A 20,630-nucleotide genomic window follows, 5' to 3' on the forward strand; every position below is an offset into this window, starting at 1 on the left:
TCTCGTATTTATTTGTCTATTAAAATTTGATCTCGATGCTTGATCCAATAATTTAACTCTTCACACTTGTTTCTCTTTCGTAGGGACGGAAATTTAAATTCCCTTGTGAGCATTTGATGCTTTAGATATTTGTTGTCATTTATAGTTGTGATTATCTATGAGCACTTCTTGTTCAATTGCCGGTGATATGATGTGCATCTCTTAAAAATAAAAATAAAATAAAATTTAAAAAAAAAAAAAAAAGAAGAATCTCAAAATATTTATTTTAATTCTTATTTACTTTCAACTAAGAGGAGAGAAAAGAAAAGAAAAGAAACTACATTTTGCGATATTATCCTTGTAAGAAAATTGCACAACACAAAAAAATTTACACTAGAAAAAAATAAGAAATACAATTTTTTTTTAGATTAATCCAATTGTACAAGATCCCATTTAATGCAAAACAAACGTTTATGCATAGTATATTGTCAAGATCAAATTAACCATCCAAAAAATCCTACAAAAATTAAATAACAGTACTTCAAAACTGCCTTACTGGCATTTTGAAGATGTAATTTCATGATTCAGAAAACAAAATTGGAAGTCCATAGAGAAAAAGAACAATTAAAAAAACGCGCACCACTAACAAGAAGCGACAGCAACAAGAAGAAGCCCCAAAACAATGGTAACCAAAACACAACCATAGGTTTTATCAAGCAACAATTTGTGCAGTAAAGGTTGAGAGCAAAGATAAAACTGTCGGTCATCAACTCCAACAGCTGTTAAATGGCAAAAAGAAAATTTACTCACCTATAGCAAAGGTTTTCTATGCAGGCATGCACAAACGGCACCCAGGAGGAACACCTAACACAAACGATCATGCCTGTTCCATGGGTACTTCGATTAGCAATAAACATGCTATACAAGGCCTTGTTTCAGGAAAATCATCCTAGAAAAGCAGAGTTAAAAAGAGAAGCTGGCAACTTCTTCATCTTCATCCTCATCTATAACATCTTCCTCCTCAGAAAACCTGACATCATCATCCTCCCCGTCTTCCTCCTCTTCATATTCCTCGTCCATTATGTCCTTGCTAGTGGCCACTTTGTCCTTCAAACCGGTGCTCAAGACCACAGTTTCTCCCCCGGATTTCTCCATGTCCTTCCTCAGCTTTTCCATGTTTTCCCGCCTGTGCTCTTCCTCCAAACGTTGCTTTTCTGCTCGTCTCTTGTCAAGATCAGCCCTGCACATGCAAGTAAAAGCAGCATAACTAATAAATAAATGGCTGATCGCCCATTCAGGAAATCAAGACTTAACAAAATCAGCCAATCAAAAAGCTAAAACAAATAAGAAGAAAGATGGAGAGGAATTCAGGAAATACTTATAATTTTCCATGTATTCGTCAGCACTTTCTTCAACAGCCTTAAAAAATGCCTCCATTCCAGAACCAGAAATAGCAGACACTCCAACAGATCGTAGATTCTTATAGAAGTCTTCCAAAGCAAGAGAGAGGCTCCTTGCAAGAGTTGATGTGTATGATTGATCTGATTCTAAAGCTGCATGAAATACCTCAAAATCTTTCATCCACTGCACCCACAGTATTTGCAATATTGCATTTTTCAGACAACTAGAATGCATTTGCTTTGCATGTAGAGTCCACAGGTTATAAAATTGCATGATCAAATTTATCAAGGAATTTTCACAATAGATTTCCTAGGAAGATGGGATAGTATGTACACTTGCCTAAATCTTGACAAGAGTATGTCGAATAATTGGGTGAAATGGAAGACCTAAACTCAATGATAGGTCTCTTCCTCAATTTATAATATATGTCAAGTACAACAGAATAACCATAATACCCTTACTAACTCACACTTATTACTAACGAAACTGTAACCCATAATAATAATGCTAAATTACTAAACAACCATTAACACTCCCCCTCAAGCTAGAGCATATATATCATATGCTCCTAGCTTGTTACAAATGAATTTCACACAAGCACCTTCCAAGGCTTTAGTGAACAAATCAGCAAGTTGAAACTCGGATTTCACATGAGTGGGTGTAATGAGCTTCTGTACAAGTTTCTCCCGAATAAAGTGACAATCAACTTCAATGTGCTTTGTTTGTCCGCTCATGGAAGACCAGGTTGGAGGCAATACAAATAGCACCTCAATTATCACACAGAAACTCCATAAGCTGAGAATGTGGAAAACTTAGTTCTTTCAACATGTTCTTCAACCAAACAAGTGCATATTTAGTGTGTGCCATAGCCCTATACTCTTACTCAGCACTCGACCTGGCCACCACAATTTGTTTCTTACTTTTCCAAGATATTAAATTACCACCGACAAGGATACAATACCCGGTTGTGGATCTTCTATCAAAAGGTGATCCAATCCAAACTGCATCAATATATCCCTAAATATTAGTGTGGACACCTTATTATTATTATTATTATTATTATTATTATTAGTATTTTTATTATTTTCATTTTATTTTACTATAATTATTTTTATTATTTATTTTTTATTATTATTAGTAGTAATATTATTATTACTTTACTATAATTATTATTATTATTATTTGATATATTAGTATTATTATTACCTTATTATTATTATTATTATTATTTTAGGGTTTTGGGCAAGAGCCTATAAATAGGCTCATTCTCACATACCACAACGGGGGGAGCCAAAGCAAAAATACAAAAAAGAAAAAACTGGCTTCTTCTTCTTCTTCTTCTTCTTTTTCTTCTTCCCGAGCCCTGCTCCACCGACCTGTGGCCTTGCTATTCCAGCCCTCGTCTCTGGCAGCCAATCATCGTCGCAGCACACCGCTGTTCCGCAGCCGGTCCCCCAGCAACCTCCATTTCGACCACCCTCTGCTCCACGAACCTGCTTCTCCAGCACAGGCCACCCCTTCCTCTGCAGCTCCAGCCGAACACTCCTCCGGCCACCCCTGTTTCAGCAGACAAGCAGCCGACCACAACTCCACAGCACCAGCCGAAGCCTTCTGTGAGCCACTGGACCTCTGCAATCGGCCACCAACCAGCCAGGCCACCCTGTTCCTCTCCTCTTCCGCCAGACGCTGCTGCTAGTTCATCTCTGCTGCCCCTCTCCCCTGTTCCAGCCACAGCAGCAACCACCGTCACCGTCCGTCAACTCCAGCCCCCTGCTTCCTCCCACAGCCAAGCCACCCGCACGGCGACCACGACCCAGTTCTGGCGGTATCCCCAGGTTATCCTCTGCATGCCGGCCACAACACACACGTGCACGAGTCCCTGTTTTTTTTGGTTTCACCGTGAAGATTTTTTTTTTTTTTTTTATGCTATCACCCTCTTGTTCTGTTTTGTTTTTTTATTATTAATGTAAATATTAATTCGTTTGCTCTCTGTTTTGTAGGATTCTTTTTAGGGGCTTATTTCAATGTTCAAAGGTTGAATCTTGTGGTCATGATTTTATTGTATATATTAAATAAGTTAATTTTATGATATTTGTTCATTTTTATTTATTCATTCATCTATTCTTAAATATTAGACATGGCTGTAGAATCTTTATGGTTGAAATTCATTTTAACAGTTAAAGTTTAAAATCTTGTCGCATTAATCATATTGATATGGGAGTTTTAAAGTTATAATATAAGTTTTGGTATTTAAATGTTGTATTCAAGTCGCATACCGAATATTAGGGTTGTGGTTGTATTTATTAAAATATTAATGTTCATGTTATAAGGTGTATGTTGTTCATAATGTTTGGTACGTATTTCTAGGGTTTTCGTTTCTTTGCGTCCATTATGTGTTTAATATTTTTATTATCATAATACTTATTTACTAAAGGGCGTCATCGTTTGTTATTTATATGTTTAGGCATGTTACACGTAATGTTCACAATAGGGTTATATCCAATATTAGAGTTTAGGTTTTTTTTTTTTTGTCATTATTAATGTTCACATGTAGGGTTATTATTGTTCATATTTAGTGTTTATATTAAGAATATGGTTATATTTTAATACTATGTCATTTTTAGTATTTCGTTCTAGGTTACATATTACTATTATGATTATCTTTACTATTTAGTGTATATTTGTTAGTATCCTAATATTTATGGTATTACGTTTTGTTTATAGTATCTTTAGTATCTTAATAATATATATATATATATATGGTATTTTATTACCTATTTCAACATTTGTAATATTTTAGTAGATATGTGTTATTATTATTATAGGCATTATGATAGTTTAATATCCTAAATTATTATCCTATTAATATATATTTAAACCTCCCATACTAGTACTTTCTTGTAAAAAATTTCTCTACAATTTCAAAATTTGGGAGTGTATTTTCTTAAATATTTTCTTGATTTTTATCCCTATGATTTTAATGCGAGTGCATGAGCTTTTGGGCTTCACATACCTTTTAGTTCTAAGGGAATATATATATCACGTATGTTTTTGTATTATTTATTTATTTTGCATGTGTATTTCAAAAATCCACTAATAGGGAACGATCTTAAAGACTTTTTTAAATTAATTTAGGGATAATTCCAAATTAATTAGATACCGTTCGTAAGAACGGGCGCGTAGGTGGTGCTCGTACCTTCCCCTGGCATAACCGAACTCCCGACCCCAATTCTGGTAACGTAGGCCCATTCTACCCTTAACCGGGTAGTAATCATGTGTTCTAACCACACTAAAAGGTTAGTAACGACTTCGACAATCCTTGTTTTTTCCCGAAAATGTGTAAAAACATAATTTTATTTCGCCATCCCGGGGCACACGCGCTCCGGGACGTTGCGACAATTAGTGTGACCTCGATCCTGATATATGAAACCTCTCCCTGGTGCAACTTTGAGATATCTCAAGATGCGAATTACTGCATCCTAGTGGCTTATTCTTGGAGAATCAAGAAACTGACTCGCAACACTTGTTGCGAAAGATATATTTCTGTCCAAGTGACCATGAGATAATTCAACTTTCCAACAAGTCTCCAATATCATCCTAGGTTGGGCAACAAATCACCCATATCTGGCACTAGCTTGTTGTTAGGATCCATAGGTGTATCAACGGGCTTGGATCCCAACAGTCCAATCTTATCTACAAGATCAAGAACGTACTTTCTCTGTGACAAGACGGTTCTGGTATGAGATCTCATTACTTCTATACCCAAGAAGTACTTTAATGGTCCCAAATCCTTTGCCTAAAACTTAGTCTGCAGGAAATGCTTTAGGCTCTGAACACCTTGATCATCGATTCATCATCACCAGTAATCACAATATCATCCACATACACAATAAGCAAAATCCTTCCAAATAAAGTATGACGATAAAATACAAAGAGATCTACTGCACACCGTTAAAGACCAAACTCGAGTACTACGGCACTAAAGCAACCAAACCATGCCCACAAAGACTGTTTTAAACCATATAGTGACTTCTTGAGCCAACATGCTAAGCCTGACTCCACCTGAGCAATAAACCCAAGTGGCTGCTCCATATAGACATCCTCCTAAAGATCACCCTATAGGAAAACATTCTTCACGTCTAACTAGTGTACAGGCCAATGATAGGTGATGACTAAGGAGATGAACAAACGTATTGAGGCACATTTGGCTACAGGGAGAACGTGTCTAAATAGTCCAGGCCATATACCTGAATATATACCTCAGCAACAAGGCTAGCCTTCAAGCCAAAAACCATTTGGATTAATCTTCATAGTATACACCCAATGACAATCAACCACAGACTTATCAAGAGGAAGACATACCAAGTCCCAAGTATCATTATCCTGTAGAAAATGCATCTCCTCTATCATTGCATTCCTCCATCCATAATGGGATAAGGCTTTAGAAATAGACTTGGGAAGAGCAATAGAGGGATAGGGTACTAACAAAACAATAGTATGAGGGTGAAAAGAAATCATAAGAAACAAATTAGAGATTGGATGTTGGATACAAGTGCATTCACCCTTTCAAACAGTAATAGAAGAATCAATCACTTAGGGAAGAGGATCATTTGACAAGGAAACTAGAGGCGTAGAAGTGGAAGCTGGATGAGGCTCTCCTCCCTTGAGTCGTCGTGTGTGCACTTGCAGATTGAGACGATCCAAGCGATGAGAAGGACTCAAACAGGATGAAGATGCAAGAGGACAAGACGAAGGAAATAAGTTAGGATCAGGAAGGCTAGGCAGAGGAAAAGACTCATCAAGGTTGACAGAACTCAAGGAATCAGAATAGTATGGTGTAGACTCAAAAAAGATGATATCAACAAAGAAAGAATTGATATAAAGTGGGGGCTATAACATCCATATATCCTTTTTGTGAATAGGAATAATCCAAAAAAACACAACATCTATGTCCTTTTTGTGTATAGGAATAATCCAGAAAAACACATTTGATAGCACGAGGATCCAATTTATCCTTCCCTGGATTTAACTAATGAACGAAGGACACACAACCAAATATACCAAGAGGAGGGGAGAACAAAGGAGCCTTCAGGAAGATAATTGAATATTGGATTTTACCACCACGGACAAAAGATGGCATTTTATTGATGAGAGAGCAAGCACTGAGAACAACATCACTCCAAAAAACTTTGGAGACATTCATTTCATACAAAAGGGTTCAAGATACTTCAAGAATGTCTATTTTTTCTCTCCACAACTCCATTCTATTGTGCAGTGTGGGTACAAGATAACTAATGGTTCATGCCATGGTTTTTCATATAGGTAATGAATTGAGTACTGAAGTACTCTTTAGCAATATCATTACAAAGTATTCAGACAGACATATCAAACTAAGTTCTTATTTGAGAACAAAAGGCACAAAAGATATTAAACAACTCAGAGCGATATTTCATCAAATACAACCAAGTCATTTTGGAATAGTCACTGACAAAAGTGACGAAGTATCACTAACATAAAAGGGCTATCGACTCTTCTATTGGCTCGGGAGGCAAAGGGAACACGATGATGCTTTCCTAATTGACAAGACTAACAACCGAGGGTAGGCACAAAACTCAAAGTAGGAACTAGCTGTTTTTACTTGTCCAATGATAGATGACCAAGGCGACAATGGATTTGATGTGGTGTGACAGCAACACTACAAGAAATAGGAGAAGAGAGCGACACAAAGCAATAAAGTCCATCAGCCTCACGTCTTGCCCAATCATCTTCCTCGTCTTCAGATCTTGAATAAGAACTAAATTAGGAAAGAAAATTATAGAGCAATTTAATGACTTCGTAATTTTACTAACATAAGATTAAAGGGAGATTCAGGAATGTAGAGAACAAAAGAAACAAATCTAGAGGGAGTAGGATTTAATGTTCCTATCCCTTAGCAATAGTAGTGAACCCATCAACAAGGGTTTGAGGTAGATTTGTAGAATACTGGAGAGTAGAAAAAAAGTTGGTGACACCTGTCATATGGTCAGTAGCAGCAAAGTCGATAAACCAGGGACTAGTGGGAGAGATACCAGATGGCATGTGTCTACGGTTACTTTTTTTAGCAAAAGATGCAATGTGATGAGATGCTTGTTGGTATGCCTAATACCGCAAGAACTTGGGCCTATTTGGTATCGTTGTTGTTTCCTATTTTTTATTTTTGTTTCTCCACAATAAAAAAAAAATAGATTATAAAAACGCGTTTGTTTCTGTTGTCAGTCTTCTATTTCTATTGTTAGTTTTTTATTTCTGTTGTTGATTTTCAAATGTTTGCCAAAAAACTAAAAACCCAACTGAAAACTAGATTTTATAGTTTTCAATTGTTTTGACAACCTGTTGCTAAAAATTTTAATATCCAGAAATAGTTTTTTTGGATTAAATTATTCATTTTATACATTTTTAAATTAAAATCAAAATTAAATGATCATTAAAATTTAAATATAATTAGAAGAAAAATATACATATATTTTAAAAGATAATAATAAATCCAATTACAAAATACTTTTACTATAATAAATTTTATTTTTATTATAGTAATTTTTTTAATGTGAATTATTTGTAATTGTATTATTTTAATCATATTTTTATAATATTCTGATTTAAAGAAGAAAATGAGCATTTTTTAAATTAAATTTTTAATTTGTATTAATTTTATAAATGTTAACCAAACAAGTTGCTAGTTTCTAGTTTTTAGTTTATGTTTCTAGTTTTTGGTTTTCATTTCTCTAATTTTTGACAGTGATATCAAACGGCCTCTTAAATTCTCTTCCTCTAAAACAGCTATAGTACGTTGTTCACTCAAACAAGTAACTGACGAGGGAGACACACTTTTGGGATTTGGGAACTCCATCCCAACACAAATACAACCTCAATAGAGCAGCAAATCAAAAACACACAGCGGGCACCATGTTTTTCAAATTCACCAACTCGATCCCAACATAAACAACCTTCCACAACTTATGCAAACCACAACCCAACAATGTACCAATCAAAAACGCAGCAAATACCACTTTCAGGCTCAATAAACATTGACAAACAACTTCGAGAAGCACCAAACAACCATTTCTAGGATGTTATAAATGAGCAACCGAAGGTAAGATCTTTGAACAAAAAACATCACGAAAAACTTCAACAATATGTTTATAGAGGGATTCGAGCCCTGCTGGAAGAATTCAGGACAGAAACATGCCTGAAATTTGCTTCACACGACAGCGTGTAAGGTCAGCCATGGCAGCCTTTCACCGGGATGTGAGGGCGCGTGGGGAAGCTGCTGGAGATGAGATTTTAGTAGGGGGCAGATCGGCTGAGTCTGTGGGTGACTATGGTGTTGTTTTTGCAAAATCTATTGTAGATCTTGTGTTCCTGAACTGGCAGTGTCTCCCAGGAATATTCCTGCGACTTCTCTTGCTTCCAGCAGCTGCTGGCCTTTTTTAGGGCTATAGCGTTACTGTAAATTCTTCTACAATGGTAAACATGCAGTAGATTTAGGGTTTTGGGCTTCCATTTTATGATAGCTGTGACAATTAGGGTTTAGGTATTAGAATCTTGCTCTGATACCATGTTGAATAATTGGGTGAAATGGAAGACCTAAACTCAATGATAGGTCTCTCCCTCTATTTTATAATATATGTCAAGAACAATGGAAATAACCATAATACCCTTACTAGCTCACACTTGTTACTAACAAAACTCAACACATAATAATAATGCTAAATGACTAAATAATCATTAACAGTGTACAATGTACATTACTTCCCATGATTGGCTTTATTTAGTAAATCAATTATACATACATCAAATTCAATCAGTTTTAACTATGAGATATGAAGCTTTTAATCCTATTTGAACCTTTTGAATTAATGGATATAATGAAATATTTAGATTGAGCTGATATTCTATGTTGTTAGTCAAAACAACATTGTGTATTTTTTGAGAACTTAAATGTAGGTTAAGCAATGTGTTAGGGAGTGACAATGTAATGGGGAAAAAGGGGAGAGAGATACTGCTATAATTGTATTCTCCAGGGATTTAGAATGAATATATGATTATCTGTGTTATCGTTTGTATGGTTATTCTCTTGTAGTTGAATAATACAAGTATTCCTTTTCATTGTGGTGTTTTGTTGCCTTGGATTGTGACGTCTCTGATTGTTATAGTCTTATTCAATGTATAAGAATATATTGCTCGTGTGATATCCTATTGTTCCTTGTTTTTCTTGAGTATTGAGAACTCACTAGGTGCTCGTGCTTGCAGGCTTGAATGTGTGAGATTTGACTGACTTGTCGAGGGAGAGCTCTCAACGAGTGCCACATGGCCCTTACTTGAGTCCCATTTTGGGGGTCCATGACAGTTGGTATCAGAGCACAGTGTGTGCGAGCACCATGAGTGGTAATATGAGAAACAAGTCAAGAAAAGTGGAGCGCATTGAGGCGCTTGAGACAAAACTTGTAACCCAAGAGACAACGTGCGGTGAACTCCAAGGGTTGGTGACAACATTGATAAAGGAGAAAGGCGTGCCAACAGAGCTTGAGGCCGCTGAAGAAAACCCCAAAGAAAATCTCTATGGAGTATCAAAATTTGGAGAGAGACTTGAGGAACTTGAAAAATTCATTCCACGTGTGAAATCCCTGGAGAAAAGGCCAAGAGAGCTTGAGGCCTTCCAGAAGAGTATCGAGCAATTGGAAGCCTTTAAGAGTAGGCTGGAACATATTGAGGGCATATTGTCATCTCTTTCGTCCCAACGGGGAGAGCCAATAGAGCTTGAGGCCTCCTTACGGGAGCCAACGAATAATTTTGATTTCCTTGCAGAAGATGTTAAGGAGTCTATTACTACTTTGAAGGAAGATTTGAAGGAGATGGGCAATGTCCAAAGTGTTGTGGACCAGGTTTAGAGGGATTTACAAAAGATGACGGTGAAAGTGAATGTAGTGGCACAGATAGCTCGAAGGTCGATTGCAGAACCAAGTGAGAGTTTTTTATTGAAAGTACCGGAACCTAAAAGTTTTGGGAGTATGCGAGATGCAAAGGAGCTAGATAATTTCTTCTTTGATATGGAGCACTACTTCACGTGCTCACGAGTGGATCTAAAAGTGGACCGGGTAAATATGGCAACGGTATATCTGGTTGGGGATGCAAAATTATGGTGGAGAACTAAATGGAATGATATTCAGCACAATAGATGTGTCATTAACACTTGGGAGGAATTGAAATAGGCGTTGAAGACCCAATTCTATCCAGAAAATGTGGAGTACATAGCAAAGTGCAAAGTAATGGAATTGCAACAGAACGGCTCAATAAGAAGTTGTGTACGGGAATACCATGCCTTGATGTTGGACATCATAGACATGACCGAATCGGATAGACTGTTTCATTTTCTTCAGAGTTTAAAGACATGGCCAAGGAATGAACTGTGTCGACAAGGTGCCGGTAATCTCTCTTCTGCCCTTGATGCTGTTGACCGGTTGGATGATTTTTCAGACAATTCTGGGAAGCGAAATTTCCCTACGTCCGCCAATAATGATTCCAGATCCAATAAAGTGTATAAGCCCACAAATGGGGGAAGGGATAGGAAAACAAATAGTTCTTAGAAAGATAAAAGAGTGCTCATGAATAGGGAGTGGAGGGGCGGACGAACGGGGGGGGGGGGGGAGCGTCGACCGGTCTCTTGTTTTCTTTGCATGGGACCGCATCGAGTGGCGGAGTGCCCTGAACGAAAAGCTTTGAATGCTTTAAAGGCCCTTCGAGGGAAAACCGAAACTTCGACAGCAACCCCAGAAGAATAACAGAATATGGTGGGAGCATTGAGATTTTTGGGGGCATTAGAGCGCCAAGTAGTTACCAACAAGTCTTAGGATAAGGGCTCAATGTACATTGATATACTTGTGAATGGAAGGAAAATCAAGGCCATGATTGATACAGGGGTCACCCATAATTTCATTGCTGATTCAGAAACTCAACGGTTAGAATTACAAGTAAATAAGGATGTGGGGAAGTTAAAAGCAGTGAATTCTCAAGCGTTAACCACGGTGGGAGTGGCACCCAAAGTGGCATGCCAAATGAGGTCATGGTCTGGAACAGTTGATTTCACCGTGGCACCCCTCGATGACTTTGACGTGGTATTGGAGATGGATTTTCTTAAAGTGACACGCTCAATGTCGATCCAAGCTGCGGATTGTCTTGTGATAATGGGAAGTTACACCTTGTGCGGTCCCCGCGGCCTACAACAATTTCGATGAGGAGAAGTTGCTTTCAGCCCTCCAATTCAAGAAGGGAGTCAAAAGGGGAGAACCTTCTTTCGTGGTTCTACCGGTAGTCTCAAAAGATGAAGAGATAGGAAAATATCAAGTTGAAATTAAGGAAGTTTTAGAAGAGTTCAAGGAGGTAATCCCGAAACAGCTACCTAGGGTTTTACCACCTCGACGACAGATTGACCACGAAATTGAGCTTTTGCCGGGGGTAAAGCCGCTATCACGTGCCCCTTATCGAATGGCGCCGCCTGAGTTAGCTGAACTTATAAGGCAACTGAATGATCTAATTGCAACAGGGTTCATGCGTCCTTCAAAAGCACCTTTTGGGGCCCCAATGTTATTCCAAAGAAACAAGATGGTAGTTTGCGCTTGTGTGTAGATTATCGTGCTCTTAATAAGGTGACGGTTCGCAACAAGTATCCCATTCCATTGATTGTTGATATTTTTGACCAGTTAGGGATGGAGTAGAGGCTGAGTTAGAATTATGGAGAGAAACTTTGGAATCTAGAGGCTTTAAGATAAGTAGAAATAAAACAGAATATATGAAATGTAATTTTAGTAATGATAGGAGGAATACTGGAGACAAAAATAAACTTGATGATGAAGAAATAAATAACACTTGTAGATTTCGATACCTTGGATCTATTATGCAAGCTGAAGAAGAAATTGAAGATGATGTAATGCATAGAGTTAAAGCAGGTTGGGTAAAATGGAGAAGTGCTTCAAGTGTTCTATGTGATCGTAGAATACCCTTAAAATTGAAAGGGAAGTTTTATAGAACAGCTATAAGACCAGCTATGCTATATGGATCAGAATGTTGGGCGACGAAGAAACATAATATCCAAAAAGTAAAAGTTGCCGAGATGAGGATGCTTAGATGGATGAGTGGTATAACATTGAAAGATAAATTAAGGAATGAACATATTCGTGGTAAGTTAGGTGTAGCTCCTATAGAAGATAAGATAAGGGAGGGACGACTCAGATGGTATGGACACTTGCAACGTAGGCCTTATAGTGCACCTGTGAGGAAGAGTGACTTAATTACTGTGGGGGGCAGTAGAAGGGGTAGAGGTAGACCTAAAATAACTTGGGAGGAGATAGTGAGTAAGGATTTAATATCTTTGAATCTATCAAAAGAAATGGTCCATGATCGCATAAATTGGCGGAAAAGGATTCATATAGCCGACCCCACTTAGTGGGACTAAAGCTTGGTTTTGTTGTTGTTGTTGTTGTTGTTGTTGTTGTAAGTACAGCTAAATATTTCACTAAACTGGACTTGAGATCGGGATATCATCAAGTGCGCATTGTAGAGGGAGATGAACTGAAGACCACTTGTGTCACCTAGTATGAAGCATTTGAATTCCTTGTCATGCCTTTTGGGCTAACAAATGCACCTGTTACCATTTGTTCTCTAATGAATCAGGTTTTTCGGAACTACCTTGATCAATTTGTGGTTGTTTATCTTGATGACATAATGGTTTTTAGCGCATCCTTAGAAGAACATAAATATCACCTTCAGAAGGTTTTTCAAAAACTCAAAGAAAATCAGTTATATGTAAAAGGGGAGAAGTGTGCTTTTGCTAAAAAACGTATTAAATTCTTGGGGCATATCATTGAGGAGGGCCAAATATGGATGGATTCAGCTAAAGTACAAACCATCAATGAATGGCGAGCACCTACATCAGTTAGAGAACTGCGATCTTTCTTGGGCCTAGCCAACTACCATCGAAAGTTTACAGAGGAATACTCCAGAAGAGTTGTATCGTTAACAAATTTACTGAGGAAGGGGGTACCATAGGGGTAGACAGAAGAGTGTCAATCAGCATTCGTTGAATTAAAAGGAAAGATTGTAGGAGATCCTGTGATAATCCTTCCTGATGTGACAAAGTCATTTGAAGTACAAGCAGATGCCTCTGACTTTGCATTAGGGGGAGTTCTTTTGCAGGAAGAGCATCCAATTGCTTTTGAAAGTAGAAAATTAATGGGTGCCAAACAAAACTATACAGCACAGGAAAAGGAGCTTCTCGCGGTGGTACACTGTCTTCGAGTGTGGAGGCACTATCTCTTCGAGTGTGGTAAAAACCGATAATGTGGCAATTACTCACTTCTTGTCACAACCTGGACTAACTTCAAAACAAGCCTGTCGGCAGGAGAAGCTAGCTGAATTTAATTTTGATTTTGAATACAAAGCGGAGAAGACGAATGAAGTGGCCGATGCTTTAAGTAGAAAAACCGAAATGCCAGCATTGAAACTCATCAGTCATTTATCAACTAGTAGGGTGGCGTTACCTTTGAAGAATCTTATCAGGGAACATTTAAGTACAGACCAGCAAGCGCAGTCACTGAGCAAACTAATAGAAGAAGGGAAGACACGACAATTCTGGGTAGAAGATGGACTGATAATGACTAAAGGCAGGAGAGTCTATGTGCCCAAAGCTGGAAACTTGAGGAAAACCTTACTAAAAGAGTGTCATGATACATTGTGGCTGGTCATCCGAGATGGCGAAGAACTCATGCATTGATTACACAGGGGTACTATTGGCCGAATATGCAAGATGATGTGATGAGTTATACCAAAACTTGCTTGATCTGTCAACAAGACAAGCTAGAAAGAAAGAAGACCTCAGGTTTATTGGAGCCATTGTTAGTTCCTGCCAGGCCATGGGAGAGTCTCTCTTTGGACTTCATTTCCTCGTTGCCAAAGGTAGAGGACTATGACACAATTTTGGTGGTGATTGACCGGTTCTCAAAGTATGCAACTTTCGTACCAGTCTCGAAGTCATGTTCAGTAGAGAAGACAGCTCAGCTATTCTTCCAACATGTGGTGAAATATTGGGGTGTTCCAGAAAGCCTAATAAGTGATAGAGATGTCAGATTCACGGATGGATTTTGGGATGAACTCTTTCGCTTGATAGGTTCAAACCTTATCTATCCATCAGCTATCACCCACAGACGGTCAAACCGAACATTTTAATAAGATGCTGGAAGAATACTTGCGACATTTTGTTAACTCCAATAAGAAGAATTGGCTTACTTTACTGGACACGGCACAATTCTGTTTAACTCTATGAAATCTTCTGCAACTAATAAAAGCCCTTTTGAGATTGTGACAAGTCGACAATCGACTCTCCCGCACACTCTGGATGGTCCATACAAAGGAAATTGCAGCATACCAATTCACGAAAAATTGGTTGCAAAACATCGAAATCACCCGAGCTCAATTAGAAAAAACATCGAAGCGCATGAAGAAATGGGCTGACAAAAGGAGACGACCACAACAATTTGAAGTTGGAGATCTGGTTCTTGTAAAAGTTCCGCCAGAGACATTTCGCTTTCTTCACGGCAAGGATAAAAGGCTGTCACGTTGTTACAAAAGGTCCAATCAGAGTGATCAAGAAGGTGGGACATGCACCTTATCGGCTTGAACTACCCGAGTCAATGAAAAGCCACAGACGTCTAGTCCATCCTGTGTTTCATGTAAGCAATTTAAAGTCATTCCACACAGATGAAGCACATCCACACCGACAAAAGATAAGGGGATCAACAATTTCCAGAAGGCAGCCTGTAAACAAAGATGTCCAGGAGATCATTGCAGACAGAGTCGTCAATGCAGCAGGTCGTCAACAACAACAATTTCTGGTTCAGTGGCTGGGGCTGAGGGAAGAAGAGAATAGTTGAGAAAAGGCAGAAAACCTTCAGCATGCCATACAAAAGATTGAAGATTTCAGAAATTCGAAGACAACGACATCAACTTCAACATCAGAAGAGTGAGAAGGCCTTCTACAACACATCGACGAGGACGTCGATAAAATGAGTGGGGAAGGATGTTAGGGAGTGACAATGTAATGGAGAAAAAGGGGAGAGAGATACAGCTATAATTGTATTCTCAAGGGATTTAGAATGAATATATTATTATCTATGTTATCGTTTGTATGGTTATTCTCTTGTAGTTGAATAATACAAGTAGTCCTTTTCATTGTGGTGTTTTGTTGCCTTGGATTGCGATGTCTCTGATTTTTATAGTCTTATTCGGTGTATAAGAATATATTGCTCGTGTGATGTCCTATTGTTATTTGTTTTTCTTGAGTATTGAGACTCACCTGGTGCTCGTGCTTACAGGCTTGAACGTGTGAGATTTGGCTGACTTGTCGAGGGAGAGCTCTCAACGAGTGCCACACTGCCCTTACTTGAGTCTCATTTTGGGGGTCCGTGACACCATGCTTATGTAAAAGAAGAAACATTTGCCTAAAACATAGGTTGAATAGAAAGTGTGACAGAGAGATGAAAATCAGACAATAGAGAGATTTTTTTTGAAAAAAAAGTCTCAAGATTATCATAATCTTAATTTTCTAAATACATAGTAAATTAAGCAATGATTATATAAAAGAAGAAACATGTGCCCACCAAAAGAGTAGAATAGAAAGTGATGAATTGATGAAAATAACACAATACAAATAGATTTTGACCCAAAAAAAAATAGGAAAAAAGATGATGGAAGACTACCACCATCTAAATTTTCTATTGAAAAAATTATAAGTTGGGAAGAATACCATCATCTAAATTTTCTTAAAATAATTTGTCATATAGATAGCTTGTAAGTGTGGGTGTGTTGTGTTGGGCTTTGTGGAGTCTAATGTGTAGCGCTCATGGACAAGCCTCGTGGGGGTGCCCCCGAGAAAATTTTTGGGCCCGTTTTGTAGCCCATTGTGAATCCTGTGCGCAAGATGTATATAGAAACCGTTGTTTTGGTGATTAGTGTTTTTTTTTTTTTACACTGTTTTAGAGAGAGAGGAAAAACTGTACTGCCACACTCTGTATTTTTCCTTGATAATAGTGAAATCCTTACAACTCTATGAACGTAGGCAAAATTTTCGAACCACGTAAATACTGTCTTATGCGTATAATTATTTTTCTTTTGGCGTGTGGTTTTCTCTATTTTGTTTTCTCACAAGTTTTTGGGAATTTCATGTTAATTTCCCTACATGTTGCAAAGCCTACAATCTAGAAATCCCATATTGGGATCTCTAGAAATAGAAAAAGGACTCTCTCTCACATGTTGGCCTACAGTGTAGAAACCCCATATTGGATTTCTAGAACATGTATTACAAACTTCCCACTATTGTGATGAACTGCTCTCCAAATAAAGTTTTCGTACTTCAAAATGGAGCACATGACAAGAATTAAAAAATAACACGATTGCACCTACTACTAATATAACAGAAATTTCAAGGGAAAATGGAGCATACAACAAATTGAGAAAGGAATTGATGTAAATTTACGGCTTGGAAGCCAATAAAAAATCTAAAAAACAGGGACAATCTGAAGTTATACTTCCGTTTAGAAGAGTTGTTTCCCTCATGTTTCCAACTGGAAGTTCTTTGGCTTGGGATTGCAATGCAGCACATCATTTTTTTGGCACAATCACATTGCAAATTCAGGTAAACAAGCCAGTTTTCAGAATAATCTCATGCTAAATTTATATGCTCTTACATGACCATAAATGGTGTTTCGCCAGTCCATGATGACAATAATCAAGAAAATCTCCAACAGTAATTACTTAATTTAGTTAAGCACCTAAATTTCTCAATATTTTGAGAGTTCAGATTTTCGTCTCCTTGGAAAAAATAAACAAAAATAATCTCCAAACAGCTATTCTCAGCAGCAAAAGAGGGGGAAAAAAAAGGTCAACGAAGTCTTCTCCTCTTCCTTCAATGCCTATGCATACATCATCATTCGTTCACAGATAATGCAACTCTCTCCCTTTGATTTCACCCGCCAATGCCTCCTTTGATCTGGCCATTCCTATTTCGGGAGTTCTAGACTTCTAGTGCCTCGAGCATGGAATCGTAGTTGTCCTCTCTCTCTCTCTCTCCTCATTTTCATTACTTGTCACACTGAATCTATGATTTGTTTGCCCAAATTTGCTTCTTTTTACATAAGATCTTCTTTTCTATGTTTGTTCAGCAGGATTTTTATAAAATGCATTAACACTTGAGCTGTTTGTTTATATTCATTGATATCCATGATCTTTATGTTCTTTTAAGCCGAATAACAGCCCAAACCATTGCATTAAAGAACAATCCTATTTACCTCAACCCCAAGATGGTGATGATAAATTTAAGACATCCTGACCTAATATATCCTACAACTCCCTCTAAAGAAAGCAGCTGCTCACACCCATATTACTTACTTATTTCTAGACCAAAAATCCCCCATGCACCATATAATTTATACATCTTTTACAGTTATAACATATATTCAATATCAAACTTTGACAAGAATGCTCATGTGAACCCTAAATTTTCAATTCAGTTGTCTAATTGTGCCTCCAACTCTCTGGCAATCCACAAGAAAGGAACATAATAAAACAGCACAAAAGATGTCATATGGTTAAGAAATAAACATGGCAGAAGTTTAATGAACAATTTGAATTATCACATAAGAAGTCTTGTAACTAAACACAGGTATACCTCCAGAGCAAATTGATGCTGTGCCACGTCAGTTTTGTTGAACGCCAAAACCAGAGGCAACCGTGTCTTGTAGAGGATACTACAAGCATAAAGCATATTGCTCATGAAAGTACCTGGGCTTTCTGAACGAGGCGTGTCAACTACATAAGCAATCACAGTGGGAAAGGTTGAAGCAAAAGCTTCAGTAATTATCGCCCCAGAAGCAGACCAAGTGAATATCTCTATTTGGCCAGGAGTGTCAACAAGAACATAATCGAGCTGATCTGCTCGCCTCTCAATAACTGAAATAACCTGAAATTGGGTGTCATAAACAGTTTATTAACATAGACCAAATCAATGAAAATAAAATGAAGAACATCACACAAAAAAGCAAATAGTTCAAAGCAAAACACAAGCAGGTCGAGGAATTTCACATTGGCTACCACCCATCCAAGCTGAACAATACGCAACAAGCACAAAAATTTTAGCCCCAAAGAATTGAAACTAAAAGTAAATGAGACTATGTGCCATATACTAATCCTATAGACTGTAACCATTTAATGCAGACAGTTTACGTGGTTAAAAGTAATCTAATTTTTGAAAATTAAGAAAACACTATACAAGATAGCTGGGTCTAACATGATACATTTGCAAGGTTTCAACAAACCTTGAATGATTAGTATGTCCACAACAAAGTGGATTATGTCCACAACAAAGTGGATCAGAATAGGGCCATAAATATCCACAAAAACAAGTTCATGTACACATGGGAAAATAGAGAAAGGGAGCTCCAAAACTACTAATGATTTTACCTCATCAAACTTTGTTGTAAACAAGTTAAGTGATGTCAGTATTCCTCCATTAGGGCCAAGATTGAACTGCTTCATGACTTCTTTGTATCGAACAGTGTCTCTTATATCAATGTTTGCGCCAAATGGAAGGGTTAAAACAGCTGGGTCAAGATTCATAACATAACCCCGAATTTTTGAAGCTTGTGTATGGCAAACTAACCGATGGAGAAATGTTGTTTTGCCACTCCCTGACCAAATTGAAACATTTCTCAAACTGTTATTTAATTTTTCCAGGGAGAGATATTGCTCTTACGTCATATCAAATGGAAACGTCTAACAGAGAATTCAGACTTACAAATTCTAAGAAATCAATTTTTAATTTCATCAACATTCTGGAAGTGTTTTCCTTGCTTTTAAGAGATTAAAATCAGTTTGTTTTCCTTTTTGTCTTTTACAAGTGACAAAGGTATTCCACTACGCCAAATGATGGTGTATTAATATGTAAATGAATACCTGCCATTCCAACAACAATAACAATAACCGGTTTTCTCTTGAAATTAATTGACGAAATTCCTGCCTGCCCGGATGAGGATTCCTCAATCTGTAGGCTTCTCATTGACTTAGCAAGTTCCTCCTTTTCCTTATCCTTCAAGTTAATGAAAATGGCAAACATAAACAAATAAATAAATAAATACACAACAATCAAAGAAACATAATTGAAAACTGATTACCGAACAACATTACACCCACAAAAAAATTTATGTTGGCGACCCCGCATATGGGGGAGCTTTGTGCACCGGGCTGCCCTTTTTTTTTGTTTTTTTAAATCTATCTAAATTCACACAACTTCAAATGCAAGGTCCCAAACTCATTATACTCAAACACTGCATTAATAAATAAGAGAACTACAAGTTGAGAACGCACTTCTGTTTCGGACTTCAACGGTTCCTTGAAATCCATTTGCATCGACGAGCCTTCCTCGGGTGTCTTCGAACTTGATTCAATTTCCATTTCAGCTTTCAGTGTTCACCGGGCTGCGTAAGAAAACATGTTTACTTATTTTCATCGGCAAACATGTGACAATAATCCACAGTGGCCTCCAACAACTACTACTAACAACTCAAAATCCGACTTCTTGCAAATTTGATAGTAAATTAAAACAGATGATGAATACAGTGAGAGAGGGATAGAGAGTACCAGAAAAGGAATCGACAGAGTTGGCTACAGGGGGAGCACCGGAAACTACGGCGCGGGGAGCTACGGAGGCGCCGACGGGAAGAGCAGAACGGGGTTGGACAGGGAGAACCGAGAGGGAGGGAAGGAGAGTAGGGTTCAGGTTCGTGCCTTCGCTGGGCCTGTGACTTTTTGAGTCGCAGAAAGGACCAACTTTGACGTTTCAATTTTCAAGTCGGGTAGGGTATTTTTGTGCCGCCGGAGTAAAATGGTAATTTTGGTTCGTTTGGTTAGGGTCTGTTTGTTTAAGCTCTATTTGGTACCATTTGAGCTTTATGGTTTATGTTTTTGTTTTTATATAGTATATAAACATATCATAAAGGTGTGTTTGTTTAGGTCTATTTGGTATTTGTTACTATTTATATTCTATTTCTATTTATATATAGTAAAAAAAATAGATTATAAAAATCCTTTTGTTGCTCCTTAATTGTATGAATAAAGTCTTTGTTCCGAATAAAAGGTGCATAAAATAAAAGAAAAATGTTTAGTTTGTT

The 20,630-nt window shown here is 37.6% G+C and overlaps 1 protein-coding gene across 1 annotated transcript; it reads right to left on the minus strand.

Moving 5' to 3' along the window:
* Positions 1-662: 662 nt before the first annotated feature.
* Positions 663-20,321, minus strand: LOC131150876 (GPN-loop GTPase QQT2). The gene is made up of 7 exons (XM_058101923.1): positions 20,101-20,321; positions 19,828-19,937; positions 19,417-19,549; positions 18,925-19,151; positions 18,134-18,424; positions 1,358-1,563; positions 663-1,219 (listed from the first exon to the last, which is right to left on the minus strand). Exons 2-7 carry the CDS (start codon positions 19,912-19,914, stop codon positions 943-945), a joined length of 1,221 nt encoding a protein of 406 aa, XP_057957906.1. The 5' UTR covers positions 19,915-19,937; positions 20,101-20,321; the 3' UTR covers positions 663-942.
* Positions 20,322-20,630: the final 309 nt, after the last annotated feature.

Source organism: Malania oleifera, chromosome 3, assembly GCF_029873635.1.
Source record: "Malania oleifera isolate guangnan ecotype guangnan chromosome 3, ASM2987363v1, whole genome shotgun sequence".
In the NCBI taxonomy this organism is placed as follows: domain Eukaryota; kingdom Viridiplantae; phylum Streptophyta; class Magnoliopsida; order Santalales; family Ximeniaceae; genus Malania; species Malania oleifera.